Below are 18,095 nucleotides of genomic sequence, written 5' to 3' on the forward strand. Positions count from 1 at the left end.
TATTTTTCTACTTTTACATGCATGGCTATCATTTTATCTGCTTTAGTTAACACAACGTGCATGTAATCTATATACACAATGCTTGTTACGTGCACTTCCGGTGCATGTGTTGATAATATGTAGCATGCCTGTATAATGCCGAGACAATGCATGTACATAATATGTTTCGTACATGTAACAATGCATGTATTTCACCTGTTTCCTTGCTGGCAACAGGTTTTATATACTTGTACAATACATGGGGCATGCACCTGTAACATGTATGTTACATACCTTAACATTCTATTTCCATGCAATGAAGCATCTAAGCAACAGGCCTGTTTCGCGCATGTATAATACATGTACAACACATGTTTCTTACATGTTTTACATCTGCTACATGCAAGCTGCAGAGGCTTTCCACACCCGTAACATGTATGTGGCATGTACCTGTCACATGTATATTTTTTATAAATTCTCCACCTGTAACATGCATTTCACATGTATGGTTTTTCCGTGTTCTCCACCTGTTACATGCAAGCAGCAGATGTTTTCCATACCCGCAACATGCATTTCACATGTATGGTTTTTCCATGTTCTCCACCTGTTACATGCAAGCAGCAGATGTTTTCCATACCCGCAACATGCATGTCACATGTATGGTTTTTACATGTATATATACATTACATGCAGTTCTTACATCTGACATGCATGTTTCGTAAGTACTTTTCACATGTACCAGGTAAAAGCTATTTATCATACACGCGTATAACTTGTGTTCAGCATGCATGTTACAGACATTATACATGACATGTACATCACATGTTCTATACTGGTACAGCGGCTGTACTTGCACGTCTTCTTCGCTGACAGGCACTTTACATACGTTTTTATGGTAGATCTACTAGGGTATCTACCATACAAACACCTGTGCAGTAATACCTGTTCATGCCCTGTACATGTTTGCTCAACATGCATGTGTAGGGCGTTCAAACTGGGGTCATTTTCAGGCACCTGCACATGTGCCTGTCCCACAGGTGGATAAAGGGCCTGTGTTACATGCGCCTGTACATGTGCCTGTTTTTTTCATATGGGAAAGTCGCTAAAAATTAATGATATAAGTAGAAATGTAACTGTTAATAAACGATCAAATGTACAAGGTAATATGAGTCAGGGAGTAGAACCGATTTCAGTCAATGCTGTCCAATTAGCCCAACTATCTAATAAAGCTGATGATACACACTCAGTGACCAGTAATGCTCTTAAACTATGCTTTCTTAATGTACAAGGGTTGAAGGACAAATCATTCCTTATTTCAGATTTTGCCTACGAAAATGATTTACATATTTTCTGTGTGAGTGAACATTGGAGTGCGGACAGTGAACTCCAATACAACAATATAGATGGTTTTTCTATGGCAAATAGTTACAGTAGGAGTATATACATACATGGTGGGGTCGCTATCTATGTTAATAATCAAATAGAATATCGTCAATTAGATATAACTTTTCTTAATACTGAACGTGAATTTGAATCAACTGCAATTTTTCTGGATCAGTACAAGTTAATAATTGTATCTGTTTATAGAACTCCTGATAGTAATCCAAATATTTTTTTAGAAAAATTGGAGAAGTTATTGGCATTTCTCAGCAACTGGCATAATTATGAGATAGTAATAGGGGGCGATGTAAATGCACATTTTGATGTGACTACTGACAAACGAACTGTCCATGAGTTACTTAATCTACTCAGACAACATAATCTTCAAGTGATTAATCGTAAACCGACTAGAGGCACAGCGTGCTTAGATAATGCATTTACCAATGTAAAAACGGAATATTTAACCAGTAATGTATGTCAATTTCCTTTCTCAGATCATGATGCCCTGCTAGTCAATCTAAGTACAACAAAAGTAGAATCCTGCAACTTTAGTTTTCCCACCACCGAACTTATAGCAACTAGGCCCATCACAGAAACTAATTTGCAAAGTTTCATTCAACAATTATCGTGTATAAACTGGGAAGTTAACATTAGGTATGATAATTTAAATGCCAGCGATACATTTGATCTTTTTTTAACAAAGTTTCTAAATATTTTTGATATGTGTGTGCCTAAAAGGGTGGTCCGATATAATTCATCAAAGAAAACAAAGTTAGGTAAAAGAACGTGGTATACCCCAGAACTCTCTGCCATGAAAGATAAAGTAATGCAGTATTATAATATATATAAGAATAAAATGACTAGTGAATCCAGTGATATTTATAAGTCTCAAAGGAGTAAATATAAATCTGCAATAAAGGTAGCGAAAGCAACATACAATGAAAATTGCATTGAATTATCATCAAATAAATGCAAAACTGCATGGAAGATAATCAACAAGGTAAGCAATAGAAATAATAATAACAATAATAATGTTACGCTGTCGCCTGATACTCTTAACACGTATTTTGTTACTTCCGTAGAGGAAATCAAGAAAAACAATGCAGATACTAATGTAAATATGTATCAGTATTTAAGTCAACATACTCCATTTAATAGTTCTTTTGTTATTAACCATGTTAGCCCTGATGATGTCATAAAAGTAGTTAAAAAAATGAAAACTTCGGACAGTAAGGATATATTTGACATATCGAGCAACCTTATAAAAGCTATAATTAATCAAATTGCGCAACCCCTTGCAATATGCTTCAACAAATGTTTCTCTCAAGGTATTTTTCCCAAAGCACTTAAAATAGCAAAAGTTATTCCTATACACAAAACGGGAGATCGATCGTGTTCATCTAATTACCGTCCAATATCCCTTATTCCAGTTTTTTCTAAAATTATGGAAACTATTGTTAAAGATCAGCTATATAAATATATGACTGAGCAAAACATAATTCTAGAAGCTCAATTTGGATTCAGATCTGGGAAATCCACAATTGATGCAGTAGAATCACTAACGAAAAAAATATATGAAGTTTTTGAAAATAAGGGTTTTGCTCTAGCTACATTCTGCGATTTAAGTAAAGCATTTGACTGTGTTGATCATAAAATTCTATGTGATAAGTTAGCGTATTACGGATTCCACAGTAGCAGTTCAAACTTTGTAAAATCCTATTTAAAGGAACGTAAACAGATAGTCAGTGTTAACAACATGTATTCAAACATCTTAGAAGTGAAATATGGGGTACCGCAGGGTTCTGTTCTGGGTCCGGTACTATTTTTAATAATGATAAATGATTTGCCTCTAAATACTAATACCACATCAATTCTATACGCGGATGACACTACGCTACTTAACATAAATACAAGCTTTGAAGAAGTGTATATAGAAGCTCAAGGCGCATTAAGAGAGGCAGCGACCTGGTTTAAAAGAAATGGTTTTGTGCTAAATCAAGATAAAACAAAAAAAGTAACCTTTAGTCTCAATCACTGCAATGATAGAGGAAACTATGATGTATCTGAGGTTAAATTTCTTGGTATACATATAGACAGCCAACTAACCTGGGAACAACATGTCAAATATGTATGTACAAAGCTCTCCCGAGTGCTCTTTCTGTTAAGAAAATTGAAAGATACAGTTCCTTATGAGTATCTGAGGAATTCATATTTTGCATTTTTTCACAGCATAATTGGATATGGGATTTTGCTTTGGGGTAACAGTAGCCAAGCACATGATGTTCTAGTTTTGCAAAAGAAAGCCATCAGGATTATTGTTGGAACACATGATAAAGAACACTGCAAACCACTATTTATCAGGCTTAAGATAATGACAGTAGTTAATGTATATATTTATCAAGTGCTACTTTACACTAAGAAAAACCTGGCAAATATGACACTCAGAGATGAAGTACATACATATAATACTAGATTGTGTAAGAAAATTGATATACCCTTCACTAGATTATCGAAGATCAAAAATAGTTATTTAGTTATAGGACCAAAGCTATTTAATAAACTAACATCCTCCATACAACAGCTGCCATTTAAGGTTTTTAAGAAAAAGTTATATGACTGGTTAATAACGAATCCATTTTACTCAATTCAAGAGTTTAGTGAATGTCAAGACATTGTGTCCTAGTTTGCAGTATCACTTTATTTCAAATATTATTAGGTTGTTCATAATAATATTAACCAATAACTGATTGTCTGTATGTAATGATTATTTTATATATATATTTAATATTAACCAATACTGATTGTCTGTATGTAATGATTATTTTATATATATATGTAATATTAACGAATAACTGATTGTATGTAATGATTATTTTATATATATCTATATCTGTATTTTATATATCTGTATCTATATGTATATTTCATTCGGACGTTGTCTATTGCTTGTAAAGCTCAATGACAATAAAATATTCTATTCTATTCTATTCTATTCTATTCTACATAATAAAATTAGCTACTGACAGAAAGTATTTGCAATCAATTCATTCAGACGAAGAGCTTAAGAAAAAAAAAGGCTCATTAAAATATAAAAGTTTTAAGTACTTACTTCTCCATTGTTTGCGAACAGCCACAATTCATAGTCTTCATTCATTGAAACTACACCCTTAACATTTTCTTCTTGGATGAGCTGCAAATAATAGAAAATATGGAACTCAATATCCCTTTCTAAAATGTGATAATTAAGACGACTCGGATTTCTATGACATGTCATATTTTTATTCTGGTACGTATCTTTTTCATCTCTAATTTAACATAAATACATTCCTGACTCTTGTAAATAGGAAAATACAACTTTTCTTAGTCGAAAATGAACTTTTTTTTTTTAGTAACGTCCAACGAATACGTCGTTTAGGCTATAGGAGGCGGATAATTATTAAATTACACTTTTCGTGCTCTCTCATTCTGAATCGAACCCAGGAACCATTTTTTAATTTCCCTAGTAAGGATTCTGTTGACAGAGCTATATTTTTATTATTAATTTAAAAACGATTGATATTTGTGGCTTCTTATGATTTTTTAAAGTCTTACATCATAAAAACCATGACGTTGCACAATTTTCAAAGAGACAGTTGAATAGCATTTGTTAAATAAACCGTACCTAGGTAGAATTTAATAGTTCATTTGGTAGTAGTGAAGAAAAGCTTGTCAGGATCGACAAAAGGTTTTGAATTCAAACCTTTTAGTTATGAAGTATACGTCTTATCAATTATATTATTATGCTATGCAGAATAGCCTCATGTTCACCTTTCCTTTTTTGAACAAGGAATCAACTCTGGGGGAATAGTCATGTAGTAGTAATTAAGACAGTGAATGTTAGTTACCACTGAGTTAAAAAAAAAAAAAAAAATGAAAATATACTGTAATTTGTCCAAGTTAGCCATGTTTGGATACTCAGAAAATATTCACCTACACAACTGAGCAACTTACAGTGTAATACGACATATACTTTAGATAACATATGATTTATATACATGCTTTGAGAGACATGATGCTAAATTCAGTAATTAGATAACTATCGAATTTTCTTGAGTGTATATTTCTTGTGAAAAAGCCGCACTTGAAAAAAGTATTCAACTCTGGTCTACTCAAACTTTTGTTCCTTGCATGAATGTATAGCTTAGAAACAGCATTGAACTTTTCTGATGTCAGAGATTTCCAAAATGGAAGGCAAGCTTCTCCGAGGTAGGTAAGTGAAGCCAAAAACTGTGGTACAAGCTACTCAACGACTGTACCATATAGCGTAACGGAGTTTCGAATTATTCAATGTGGCCCCACTGAATCTTAAAACGGAAACACAGAAATCAAGTGATGTGCATATGGCAATAGACCAATTAAAGCTGCAACAAACTGAATGATCTTTTGCGTCCTTCAACACTGAGGGTAAAACCTACTATTAACATAGCTCCGATCCACAACAGAGGATTGAATCCGGTGCAGCTGGCGGATGCACAGACCGTAATGCAACATCAACCCCCACAGTATAGGGCGAGCGATTACTATATTTTCTCCAAGACAGCTGGACCACCGGTTCAGAGACAGCCCCAATGAGTTTACAAAGTTAACGATACAGAGCTACTTTAAAAGAAAAAGAAAGTATGCAAAACAAATGATCTAAGCTAACAAGGAAACGCCAACAGCTATTTTTATCTCAAATTAATTCACTTCAACACATCATCAAGCGGGGCCGCTGGCGTAGTCCTGTAATCCATCTATTTTGAAAGCAAAGTACTGTGGTGGGGAACGGCCTATTCTGTGAGGGTTGATCTTGCACGATGCTATAATTCAGTAATTATTTGTAACATTAGCGTCTGGTTTTCATTAAATTAATCAGCTTTAATTCTTTTATTACATAAGATAAGGTGGGTTTCTCTAAAAGTATCAAATGTAACTTTCCCAATCCAAGACACCCCGATATCTCGAGACATCACATCCCTTGATTTTTCCTTAAAATTTATTTTTGGACATGCAATGAGATTATTAATTAGATTTTCCTGTTTTCACCTTCTTATACCTAATCATAGAAACCATATGACACAATGATGATGTCACACCACGAATATTTATATATAATGATATATCTCAATAACTATTTGGAATATTAACATCAGATCTTCACTATATTATCCAAATTTATATACCCTTTCATTCGATATGAGAATTATTTCACTGGGTGTATTTACTGCAGTTTACCTACTCTACAGCACCCTAGAATCCCACCATAGCACCAGATAATTGTTATGTAAAATTTCTTCTGGGACATATGAGCTCCAATTTTTCAATTTCCATCCTCTTATATGCAATCCCGAAAAGTCCAAATGATTCAGGCACTGATTATGTCACAATGAAATATATACCGCCATATCTCAAGAAATGTTTACAAAATTAAGGTAGGATTTTCATTAAATTAACCAACTACACTTACTCTTTTAAATGTAATAAGAAATGTTTCACTCAACGTAATAATTATAATTTCCCCTGCCTTACAGTACCCCAGAACGTAACCGTGACACCCTCAATTTTTTCTTAAAATTTATCTTGGGATGTACACTCATGTCCAAAATGATTGTTGCATGTCTATAAATATGTTGTTGTAGGAATATAATTTGATAACGAATTCACCCGGTATTTCTTATAATGTTAGTATGTGTATAATCGGCAAAGAAATGTATCTGGTAAATTTCTTGTCAAAAGTGCAGTAAATAAGAACAATAAAACGAAAAAGAAAACTTTCTTGTTCATTTAGCAACATTTTGTTTTACTCATTCTAATTTTCGTATTTTTAATTATTTTCTTATGAAATTCACCACAAATATACATTTCTCGACTATACACATAGTATCGGTATTAAAAGTACCCTGCAAAATCATTATCAAATTATATTTTTACAAGAAAACAGTTATAGATATGCGACAATCTTTTTGGACATGAGTGTGCATGGGATGGGACGGTCTCAATTAGACAGTTGTGAACACACAGTGAGGAAAAACTTCTTGTATGGACATTTTTGACGTAGTGTGGTGCGATTCCATCTTGCTGCCACCACAGTTCTTGAAAGTTCTGGGATGAAGTTTCTTCAGTAACTGTAGGTAACTTTTCCCTGTGAAGCCACCTTCCACGAAAAACGGACCAATGAGTCAGTACGTCTCGCCGCTCCACACTATCACTTCCGAGGACTGGGAATCATATGGAAAGGTGACACTGGGGTTTTCTGGCCGCCAAAACACGCAGCTGTACCTGTTGACCTATCCCGATGTGTGAAATTTAGCCTCATCAGTCCACACAATATTCCGGATAAGGCCAAGCTCTCCTGAAACTTGGTATGTATTAGCTCGGCAAACTCAACTCGCTTGTCGAAGTCGTCCCCGTTAAGAATATCAATACGACGTGGGTGGTATGGTGTCAGCTACATTTCACTCAAAACGCTACGTAAACTTGTCCTTGAAATGTCCAGCAGGGCAAACAAATGGCAGGTAGACGTCGATTTGTGAAGAGAGAATACCAGTTCCGCAGTTCACACAGTTCTCGGTTGAACAAGGTTGACCAAGGTCAAAGCACTGTCAGTTTCATTCGACTGCTTGTTTAATCGAACGAAAGTGTCATTGTGGATTGCTGACGTTTCAAACTCTTCCAACATCATAGCTGGACTTCTGATGCATTGTCAATAACAGAGAAAAGGCGCACACATTTTACACATTGCTTGATAAACAACCGTCTTCCGACCATATTGTTTTTTTAATGCGCACTGAGTAGAGTACAGGCCTCGTTCCCAGCATAACGTATGATGGTGTCATCTATCGAAACAAAGAGTAGTGTTTCTTTTTCCGTGTTGTTGTTGGATTGATTGATCATTAATGATCAAAAACTGCCTGAGTTTGATCCACCCAGTATAATGAGTTCCAATAGTAAGATTGGGTAAAGTTCGTTAGTTGGCATCCCTCTACAATAATTAAACTTTTAAATGCTAATCTGAATAGTGAAACAACGACGATTTAATTATATTTCTGAAAGAAAAATCTCCATATTATAAGTAGAAAAAACGCTGTAATATAAATAAAGAAAACGAACTACTTCCAAATAGTGCAATGAAAAGAAGCTGTAACACGGCAATGACGTAATCATTCATACTTTCATTTCCATCGATCTTCTTCCACAAATACAATTAAAGTACCATAATTTCAATATTGTAATAATCAAATGCAACTCATGCACATTGCGAAAGAAACAAAACATACGTTAAAAAATTATTCATAATATATAACATTCACCGCGGACAAACACTAAAAGAAAAAATGAGCTAACTGTATCTCGTGACCGAGCAACTTTTACAAGACTACACAGGTAACAGGTTATAATACATCATACAACATTATAACACCTGTGGGAGAGAACGGTTCGATTCCACGTGGGAGCTTATGTGGTTCGAATTCCACGTTAAGCTGTAGGTCCACGTCTCATATAGCCTCGCTGCTGAAAGGGACGCTAAACTAAAATCAAATTAATATCAAACATTACAACACCAGTCAATCACAATGCTTAAAATCACGAATCATTCCAGAAGTGTGCTCCACTCACAATCTCAACGAAAACAAAACACATCATTTCGAAGTACGTATAACTTGGGACTAAAATATTCTCTGTGGAGTGACGGAAATAACACAAGTCAATGAATAAACACAAAACCAACTTATATATTGAATTTCTTTTTATCACGAACAAGTTAACAAAAGGCAAACTTACTCTCGTGAAGTGTCTATTCACGAACAACATAACATTTCCACAAAATTGGAGCAGCAAATGAAACAGTAGACATGACAAGGTGAGACAAGACTCAATATAAAGTAAGTAGTTTAGATAATGAAAGAGGCAGGCCCTCCTAAGCCTCCAAGTAACAATAGCATTACTATTATAATAAAAATTTGACTACGTATATTTAACAACTACTTTCGGGTTCACTCGAGCAGACGGTTCTACCAAACAGAAAATTTATAAGTAAAATAAGATTTCAAACATTCCGTGTAAAGAAATAACACTGTGAATGTAAGTAATTACTGTCAGTGCACAGCACATACAGATGAATATTGCGTGATAGTGAAAGTATTGTTTTTGTAAGTGTGCTCTTTCACTACCCTCGTATGCGTATACCCTCGTCGCTGACGCGTCTTCTCCCTACGGACACACCCTGTCGCCACCGCTCGGGCCCCCCGCTGTTCTGCCCTAATCCGGTTAGATAGTATTCGTGCATTTTAGTGGGCACCCAGCACAAGTTGGTTTGTGTTTTATTCATTGAATTTTATGCACCATGTCCAAACTGTATTTATACTGAGCCCTCCTGAAAATCTGCAAGTAGTAAATGGGAGTTCCTCATTCAGTGCATGCTTTGCTAAAAGAAATGCAAAGCTCTATTCTAACCTAAAAATGTGTCAATTTGGCAGAACTGTCTGCTCCAGTAATGCCCTACTGTCGTAACAATCTGGCTCAGAATACCAACTAACGAACTAAACCCGTAAGATTTTCCCACTTTTACCTGTTTATATCCAACAGCCCAAACCCAACCCATGTTTATACCTAAAACAAGAAAGATCTCTTAAGATGAATCCGAACCCAGTAAGTAAACTTGGTTCACTATTCTCTTATACAGTTTCAGAAACTGTAGTGGACAACCCTCCCGCTGGAAAAACTGATCCATCAATGCTTGTACGACGTTGCCTTATGTTTTTCCAAATTGTCAAGAAATGGTTGTTTTTCTTCTTGTTTTGGTCAATTTTTTAAAATATTTTTCACGAAACACTTTTCTCTTACTTTCCCGTAACTCAGATAAAGTAAACATTTTTCTGTGAAACTAGAGCAATGTACCACAATACGCATAAACACCTCCCTTGAACACTGATTAAATACTATAGCAACAGAACAATAAGCGCTATATAAATAGTACCTATTGACTGTAACAAAACCAAAGAAATGTACTGTAATAGACGCACTCTCCAATTTTGATAAGCACTAAAGTCTATTGTGTAACAAAGATCGAATACCATTACCAGTAAAATAATAAATGTGTCTGTTATACTGCTGTTCACGAGACGAAAGCGAGAAATAAGGTTTCTTTGTTTCACCTTGTAAATTTTGTAGATCACATCTTGTCTCTCTTTTGAAGAATTATTTTTTTTTCTCTAGTTTGAAAATTCACATACAAAATTTATGAACCGATTTTTTAGATTTCCAAACTATGCTATGCAGAAGTGTCATAAGTCTTACAGAACGAGTTTGTCTGTGTGTCGTCAGGTATCACAGCCAAAACAATAGGAGATATCGAGATGCGGATTTTGCAATCGATTCAGCGTCCCAGTAACAGGTTTTGTCTTCTTCATTAACCCTCTATTCAAACCAGAAGTAATTAAATTTAACCATTTCGGGTTTCAATATTTATCGCCATAGAAAAAAAATGGTAATTGATAGCGAAAAACATTTTCTCTGCAATCGATTCATGATCTCAAGAGTATATATATTATCACTACCTTCAACATTCTATTGAAACCGGAAGGGGTTCAATTTACAATGCTTCTGGTTTCAATACTGATTTTCAGAGCAAGAACTGTAAAAGGTATTGAGAAGCATCTTTCTTGCAATCGTTTCAGCGTCCCAACAATAGCTTCTATACCCTCCCTTAACCCTCTATTCAAGCTGAAGTGGTTCAAATTAACGATCTTTGGTTTCAACAGTTATCGCCACAGAACGAAAGTAGTAAGAAATAGCGAGAAACGTTATATATATGAACTCAGGAACAAGTTCTTTCTTAGCCGACTACTTCGAAGCTTGACTATTGTATTCGAATGGTTTGGAAGTCTTCCATAGTTTCAACTGTGAAACAACATTCACTTGTCTTAATTTCACCTAGAAGTTATCAGAATCCTTCAGCGTAATGATACAACACTCAAACCATATTTATTATTGGAGTATATGGCGTAATGACTTGCGTATCTTTAAAAAAATGATAAATGTTCTTCATTGTGTTCGTACAATCATTTTATCAATTTATGATTTTTATGCTATGATTCATGTATCAATAAATATATTTTGAGAACTGAGACTGGGATAAACTAGAGTTGCCCCCTAGACTCGTGCAATTTCTCGATTCTAATCTTAAAAATGAGACGAGAATTGTCATTTTTCTAATCTCATCTCGAATTTAGAAGATACTTACCATGTCGGGGGCAACACTAGTCTAATACTATATATCCTAACAATAAATTGCGCTTAATTGGCCGTATAGAAAGACGTTGGATTAAAGTAACTCTAGGAAAAACTCTAGAGACTAGTGAAAAATTAAAAAAAAAAAAAAAATCCAGTAGTATTTGGCTGAAATATAAATCAGAAACGAACATCTGCGTGAATTATTATTGTGTTCCTGTCATAACTATGAAAGTTTATTTCCTGGACTACTCCAATTGCTGTTTCTTTAACTCTTTGAAGCACGGTAGTATATAAAATGTGGTATAATATTAGTACCAGCGAGCTTCCGAGTTAAGTCATTACGGATTCAGTAGTTATAAAAAAACATGTGCTCATTTAAAACCTACTTAGGCAATCTGTATGACAAACGTAATACTTAAATAATGATAATTATTATTACCCCTTGCTAATCATTTTTTTAATATATTAGCAATTTTGCAATCGTTTCCTGGTATACAAAATTCTCAGGTATTATGTTTTAATATAGTGCTTTTTTTTAAAAAAAAAAATGTATATATATATATTTTTTATTAATCTAGAGTTGCCAAGTCTGGAAAAAAATAATAATAATAATAAATAAACCGGCATCTCCTCAAAATTCCTTATGATATAGGTATAAGTTTTAAGTATCTATTAGGACCCATCCATGGAAAGGAAATATACTATCGTGGACAAAAGTGCATTAGCACCTGTATTCGGTATATCCTTAGTACATTCACTAATAAGCTTAATAGATGCAGTGTGCTATAAATGAGAAACTGAAACCGGCATTGATCATTTAACTGTGTTTACCAGTAACTACCACTTCTTTAAAATTATCGAAACAGGTGAATAAAAGTATATAGTCGTCACAATTTTGGATTTGAAAATGGTATTTATTCTTTACACTTCAACTACAGGAATTGCTTTAAGAAGTCCTCCTCCTCCCCCCTCCCCGTCTCCAATAAATGTATAAAATTCCTTACAATTTCAAATTTTCCCTGATACAATCCCTGTCATCTCTTTAAAATTATCTAAACAAACAGATGAACAAAATGATAGGTGACAGTTTTGGATTTACAAAATGAAAGTTACTTTCTAAATCTATACTTTGAACTAGATGAAATTGCTTTGAACTAAATACAAATTTGAAAAAACAAAACGGTCATAAAGGAGCTGGTAAGAAGTTCGTACCGCTCACCGGCTTTAATCAAAATAACAATATTTCCGATCAGGCAGCTGAAAAACCGGTCAGCTGGCAACCCTATATTAATCTAACAGAACTGCGCATGCGTGGGAAAATCTTATGTAGTAATATGTAATCAGGACGTCAAACTGAGTTCAGATCCATATCTATTACTGTAATTTCCATGCAATCATCTGCGGTAACCTAGCCTAGTACAAATGAAAAAAAAAAAAAAAAAAAAAATGCGATTCTTACCTCTCAAAAGGATAGTACTTTAAGTACTCAAAAGGATAGCAGTTTAAGAGTGCATTACAGTAATGCTACGTTGCGAATTTTTGTTCAGCGCGTACTATTGGTAGATTAGATTAGATTTATTAATCATTCTCTGGACCATGCTACATGTACATTTGTACAAAATGGTATATAACTCGTCAGTACATAATTTCGATACAATATTTAAAACAAATACAATGCTCTAGTGTTCAACAACTTGTGACAATAGATATAGGCTAAACCAATTCTACAATCTATATAACAGTAATATATATATATATATATATATATATATATATATATATATATATATATATATATATATATATATATATGAACTTAATTATTTTAATTACTATATATTTGTATTTACCATCTTAACTATACATAAAACTACATCAACTGACATAAATCTAGTATATACAATTGGAATTTAATTACGTTTCGAAGCAGGGTTGGCAAAGCCATGGTTTTTATTGAAAAAAAAAAAAAACAAAAAAAAGTTTTTTTGGGGGGTTTAAATAATTTACTCTATGTATTTATATTAAATATGGACATAACTTAGTTTGTTCCGCTTTGGTGTTATTATGCAACAACAAGGTTATGCTGCAAGAGGTCACATAAACTTAAAGCGGAATCCAAACCGCTTCTCGGCTTACTTCCAAGAGAAATTGTCCATTTGGACACGAAACGGGGCTGTGCCAAAACCCATATAGATGTGTGATTTTCCGTTTGCTGATGTTTTATGATACATAGTGGATAAGTTATCTTTTCCACGCGTAAGGTAGTTGTGAGTATCACCATCTCTTTTAATATTATCTAATGATCCCAGGTAATTTTCAGAAGTTCAAATATGTATAAAGGGACTGTCATTATATTCAATGATTCAAATATTTTCTTGCAGCTGGTGCGTTTTGATGATTTGGTAATGATTTTTGTTGTTTAAATATATTCTGAAGCTTCGGCGAAGACTCCCAGAACGCAATTCCGTATTTAATATGAGAATAGAATATGGCATAGTACAGGGACAGAATTGATTGCAGGTTAAGTATTGGGACTAGAGTTCGTATTATGTACATAGCCTGTGCTAATTTTTTTGCTTAGTTTCTCTACGTGTTCTTGCCTTGAGAAATTATCATCCAGATACAGACCTAAAATTTTTACAATATTGGTAAATGTACAAACTTCATTATTCAATGATATCTGTGGCAGTTAGTTTGATATTCTGTGAGCTAAATGGTAGAAAACACACTTTGTTTTATCTGCATTTAGTTTTAATTTATTTGAAGAAAACCAATGCGAGAGTTGGGATGTTGTACGATCAATGGCTTCTTACTTCTACCATGTCTTGAAGAATGAAATGAAATTTTTGATTTAACGTCCTACGTTTATGCCCTTTCGGTGGGAGGGGGGGAGAGAAGAGGTTCTAGAACACAGGTCCCCCATAGCCTATAGGTTAATAGATAGGTTTATTCCTTTCAGTACCAAAGTTTAATATTTAATTCACACAGTATTGCCGAGTGAGTGAAGGCAGGTTAGAGCCCCGCAGGGCACGTTGTTCTCTGTCTTTATTACAGCTAAATAGAAAGGGGGACCTGTGTTCTAGAACCTTGCCCCTTTCGGGTAAAGGAGACGGATCATTAATGACAGCGAATGATATGAAAGGACTGGTGGAGTGATAATATAGGGCACAAAGACTGTCCATTACAAACTCTCATAGGTTGGGACTGAACCACGGAGCCCTCACACCACAGGCGAGCGCTCTACCAGTGACCCAATATGCAACCTATTGACAGGACTGGGTCGTGTCATGTGGACATATGCAAGAATTTATTTTGTAATTACAGTATAAAGCTATTTTTAAAAAAAGTCAACTGGCAGGTCAAATTAAGTTCACTGGTTTGGTGACCTAGATAAATGAACGAGACTAGCATAGACATGAACCTACAACAGTGAAACTCGTAGCCTAGCTTTCTAAACTTTCTCTCTTCCTCGAATTTCCGAATCTCTTGGTCAAGATTTCATAAGCGCCATTTCGTATTATGAACAAGCTTCAATTATAACATTTTTTTCAACTGTATCATTATTTCCTAATGCGATTATCTTCTTTTTGTTGTTATAATCACTCTACACCCGCTTTCTTCAGTTGAAAAGCGAAGTATATAAACGCCTATCTTACTATTTATCGCATACCTAACACAATTACTACTAACTTAAGGCTTCATCCAGTGTAAAATATCAAAGACAATAAAAATACATTATACTTAACTTTAATTCAGGAGATATTTGTCCCTCAGGCCATGAATATTAATTAATTAAAGGTTACTTACCTGACTTGTCATTCCAGTAAATGGAAGAGCTCCAAGTAAAACTGTTTCATCTATCCGATCATACCATCGCCGACTTGATACCCTTTCCATTATAACATTGTAAAATAAAGTCGGATAAAACGTCAGTCGAGCGAACATTCTTGACAAGACAGACAAATCCTTCTTCTGAGCACAATTACAGCTAAACGCTATACCTTTATCACCTCTCTTTCCACTCTTATTCATAACAGACAAAAGCAATGCTAGCTTCAGTTCTTCTTATCCAAGATCTGTCCTTCAGCAACAGATATTTTTAAACGCATTTTTATTTGCCTCGCATAACAGGCACAGAACACATATGCAAGGCAAATTACAGGAACTCCTACCAGCAGAAGCAGACAGACACACACACCTTCGCCCTCTGCTCCCAACTTTTTTTCACCTCCTAACAATGGTGCCAACTAATAAAGAAAATGTTCACTATATTAGTAGTAAATATTTCCATTCCTATAAAATTCGCTCATTTGGCAAATTAAAATGTTTATAGTCCATCTAGGCAGTGGTGGACCCAGAAGGAGGACCACGCGCCCCTTGAAGAGAAAATATAACTCTTTTGGAGTTATTTTCAAGAAACTTGACGACAAATGTATTTTTTTTTTCTGTTATCGTATTAGAAACGATGCTGTTCTCAGTCTATAGACAATACAAACTAGGTAATATTTTCAAGTGCTAGAGCGGATGATATTTGAGAGCCCTCTGAACCTTCCATCATTTTGTGCAAGAATAAAGAGATATATACCTGGTACAGTGGATTGTGTGCTTCTTCAAGATAAATATATTTTCTTTTCTTTTTCTTTTTTATTTTTCAACGAGACGAAAAGACGACAAGACTATTTTCTCTGTCAATATTATTAGGTCAATAATGTGCTCTCAATCTATTTATGCTATTAACTAATACACTCAAACATTATAACGGGTATTATTTATCAGTCTTAAAATTATGACAATAGTCAATCCATACATTTACACAGTACTCCTCTACATAAAACGTAACCATCAAGATTTACAACTCGGACAAGATATCCATTCGTACAATGCTAGAAGCAATAATAAACTCATAAACATCCCAAATCGATGACAGTCCAAAACGTTAAATAGTTAAGAGACACTGAATAAAACTGAAACAAGTTGCCTGCAACACTAACAAATGAACATATAGATCGATATAGATAGATTTAAAAGTAAATTGTACAATTGGTTAGTTGCAACTCCCTTTTATTCTTTACAGGAGTGTTTTAGATGTTCAATTGGAATGTAATTTATTTCCTAATTTTGTGTTGAGCTAGTATTTAGTCTATGCATATCGTCATTGTCATTCATTTTATTACCTACGCCATTTCATTATTAATTTAGTTCAGTGGCGGCCGGTGGATTGTGGTTTCGGGTGTTGCAATACGAACGATAAGAGACCGAAGATATAAAGTTGACTCATTGACTAATCAGCATAACTTTAGATGCAAATGCTATGTGACATGTTAAATTAAATAAAATTCTGTTTTTAAAAAATAAAAAATGCAAAACATTTTATCCGATTAATCACCTTAATTAATTAGGGAGTTCATTCTCCTCTCTTTGATTGAAGCAAATCTGTTTAATACATGCTGGTTGAACTCTGGTATTCTTATTGTCAGGTCTTTTTCGATGGAAAGCATAAAAAATGGTGATAACATTTCTTGGGACATTCAATTCCTTGAAAGTGTCAATTCTTTCTCATGTAGAAACAAAACTTTTCGTCTTTTGCTGACGCCATAGGTACAGTTAATATTAATTTCAGAAGCTTTGTAGATTCACTAAATATTTTTTCTAGATTATTGCGAACGATTCATTCTAGCAAACTCAGTCCCTAACAGTGATCCGAATTCCTGTTCAGCGTTGACTGAAGAGAGTTCGTAGCAGAGATTAGTGTTATAAAAATGTACATTGAACACACTTTATTCACAGTTTATCCAGGAAAATTTAAAATAAATTGAGGAAATGTATCTGGTGCAAACAACACTACTGCCATAAAATATCCTGTAAATTTAAACTGGATTTTTTTTCCGAACACTCTCATGGATTGCCCTTTGCTTGTTTTGTCTAAGCCTTAATTGCAAATTTTTCCTCAGTTGAAAGCTGGTCAATGTTTTTTGTAAGTTGTTTACAGAGGTCATGGTATACAATTCATTCAGAATTTGTAGGTTATTTACAGAATTAAAACGCACACAATAAAATTAAACCTAATAATTAAAAACCAAAACAGCCGATACAAAAGAGGTACTGGTATATGAATTCCGAATGTCACATATTCATACATCAACACACATCCATGTGCGTAAAAGAAAAAACTACATTCCAAATCATCCGTCTTGGTTGTTACGCAATGCACGATGAACACAATATACTTCCACATGAGGCGAAACAATGCTTACCAATGTGATATGTTCTAGAAAGGAAACCTCCGCCAGATGAAGGATCAGCATGTAACAGAAGAAAAAAAATCAAAGAACATCAAAACAAACAACACTGCCAATTCTACACCCAGAAATGTTAACTGAGAGGGGTCCAAAGTATTTGAGGGAGGTCCAATACGTCTACATAATATGGAATCTGTCTTATACTGCACCCGAAAATACGATAAGTAATTCTTACTTACTGTCACC

General features: G+C 34.4%; 1 protein-coding gene across 1 annotated transcript in view; it reads right to left on the reverse strand.

The window, feature by feature from the left end:
• Nucleotides 1-15,835, reverse strand: part of PTPMT1 (protein tyrosine phosphatase, mitochondrial 1) — a 75,822-nt gene extending 59,987 nt beyond the window's left edge. Inside the window, exons 1-2 of the mRNA XM_081730672.1 lie at nucleotides 15,418-15,835; nucleotides 4,469-4,549 (exon numbers count right to left, since the gene is read on the reverse strand). Of these exons, the coding sequence (XP_081586798.1) occupies nucleotides 4,469-4,549; nucleotides 15,418-15,642 (306 nt within the window). The 5' untranslated portion in view covers nucleotides 15,643-15,835. The remainder of the gene's footprint in view (nucleotides 1-4,468; nucleotides 4,550-15,417) is intronic.
• Nucleotides 15,836-18,095: the final 2,260 nt, after the last annotated feature.

Source organism: Thermobia domestica, chromosome 11 (genome assembly GCF_964235325.1).
Source record: "Thermobia domestica chromosome 11, izTheDome1.hap1.1, whole genome shotgun sequence".
Classification (NCBI taxonomy): Eukaryota; Metazoa; Arthropoda; class Insecta; order Zygentoma; family Lepismatidae; genus Thermobia; species Thermobia domestica.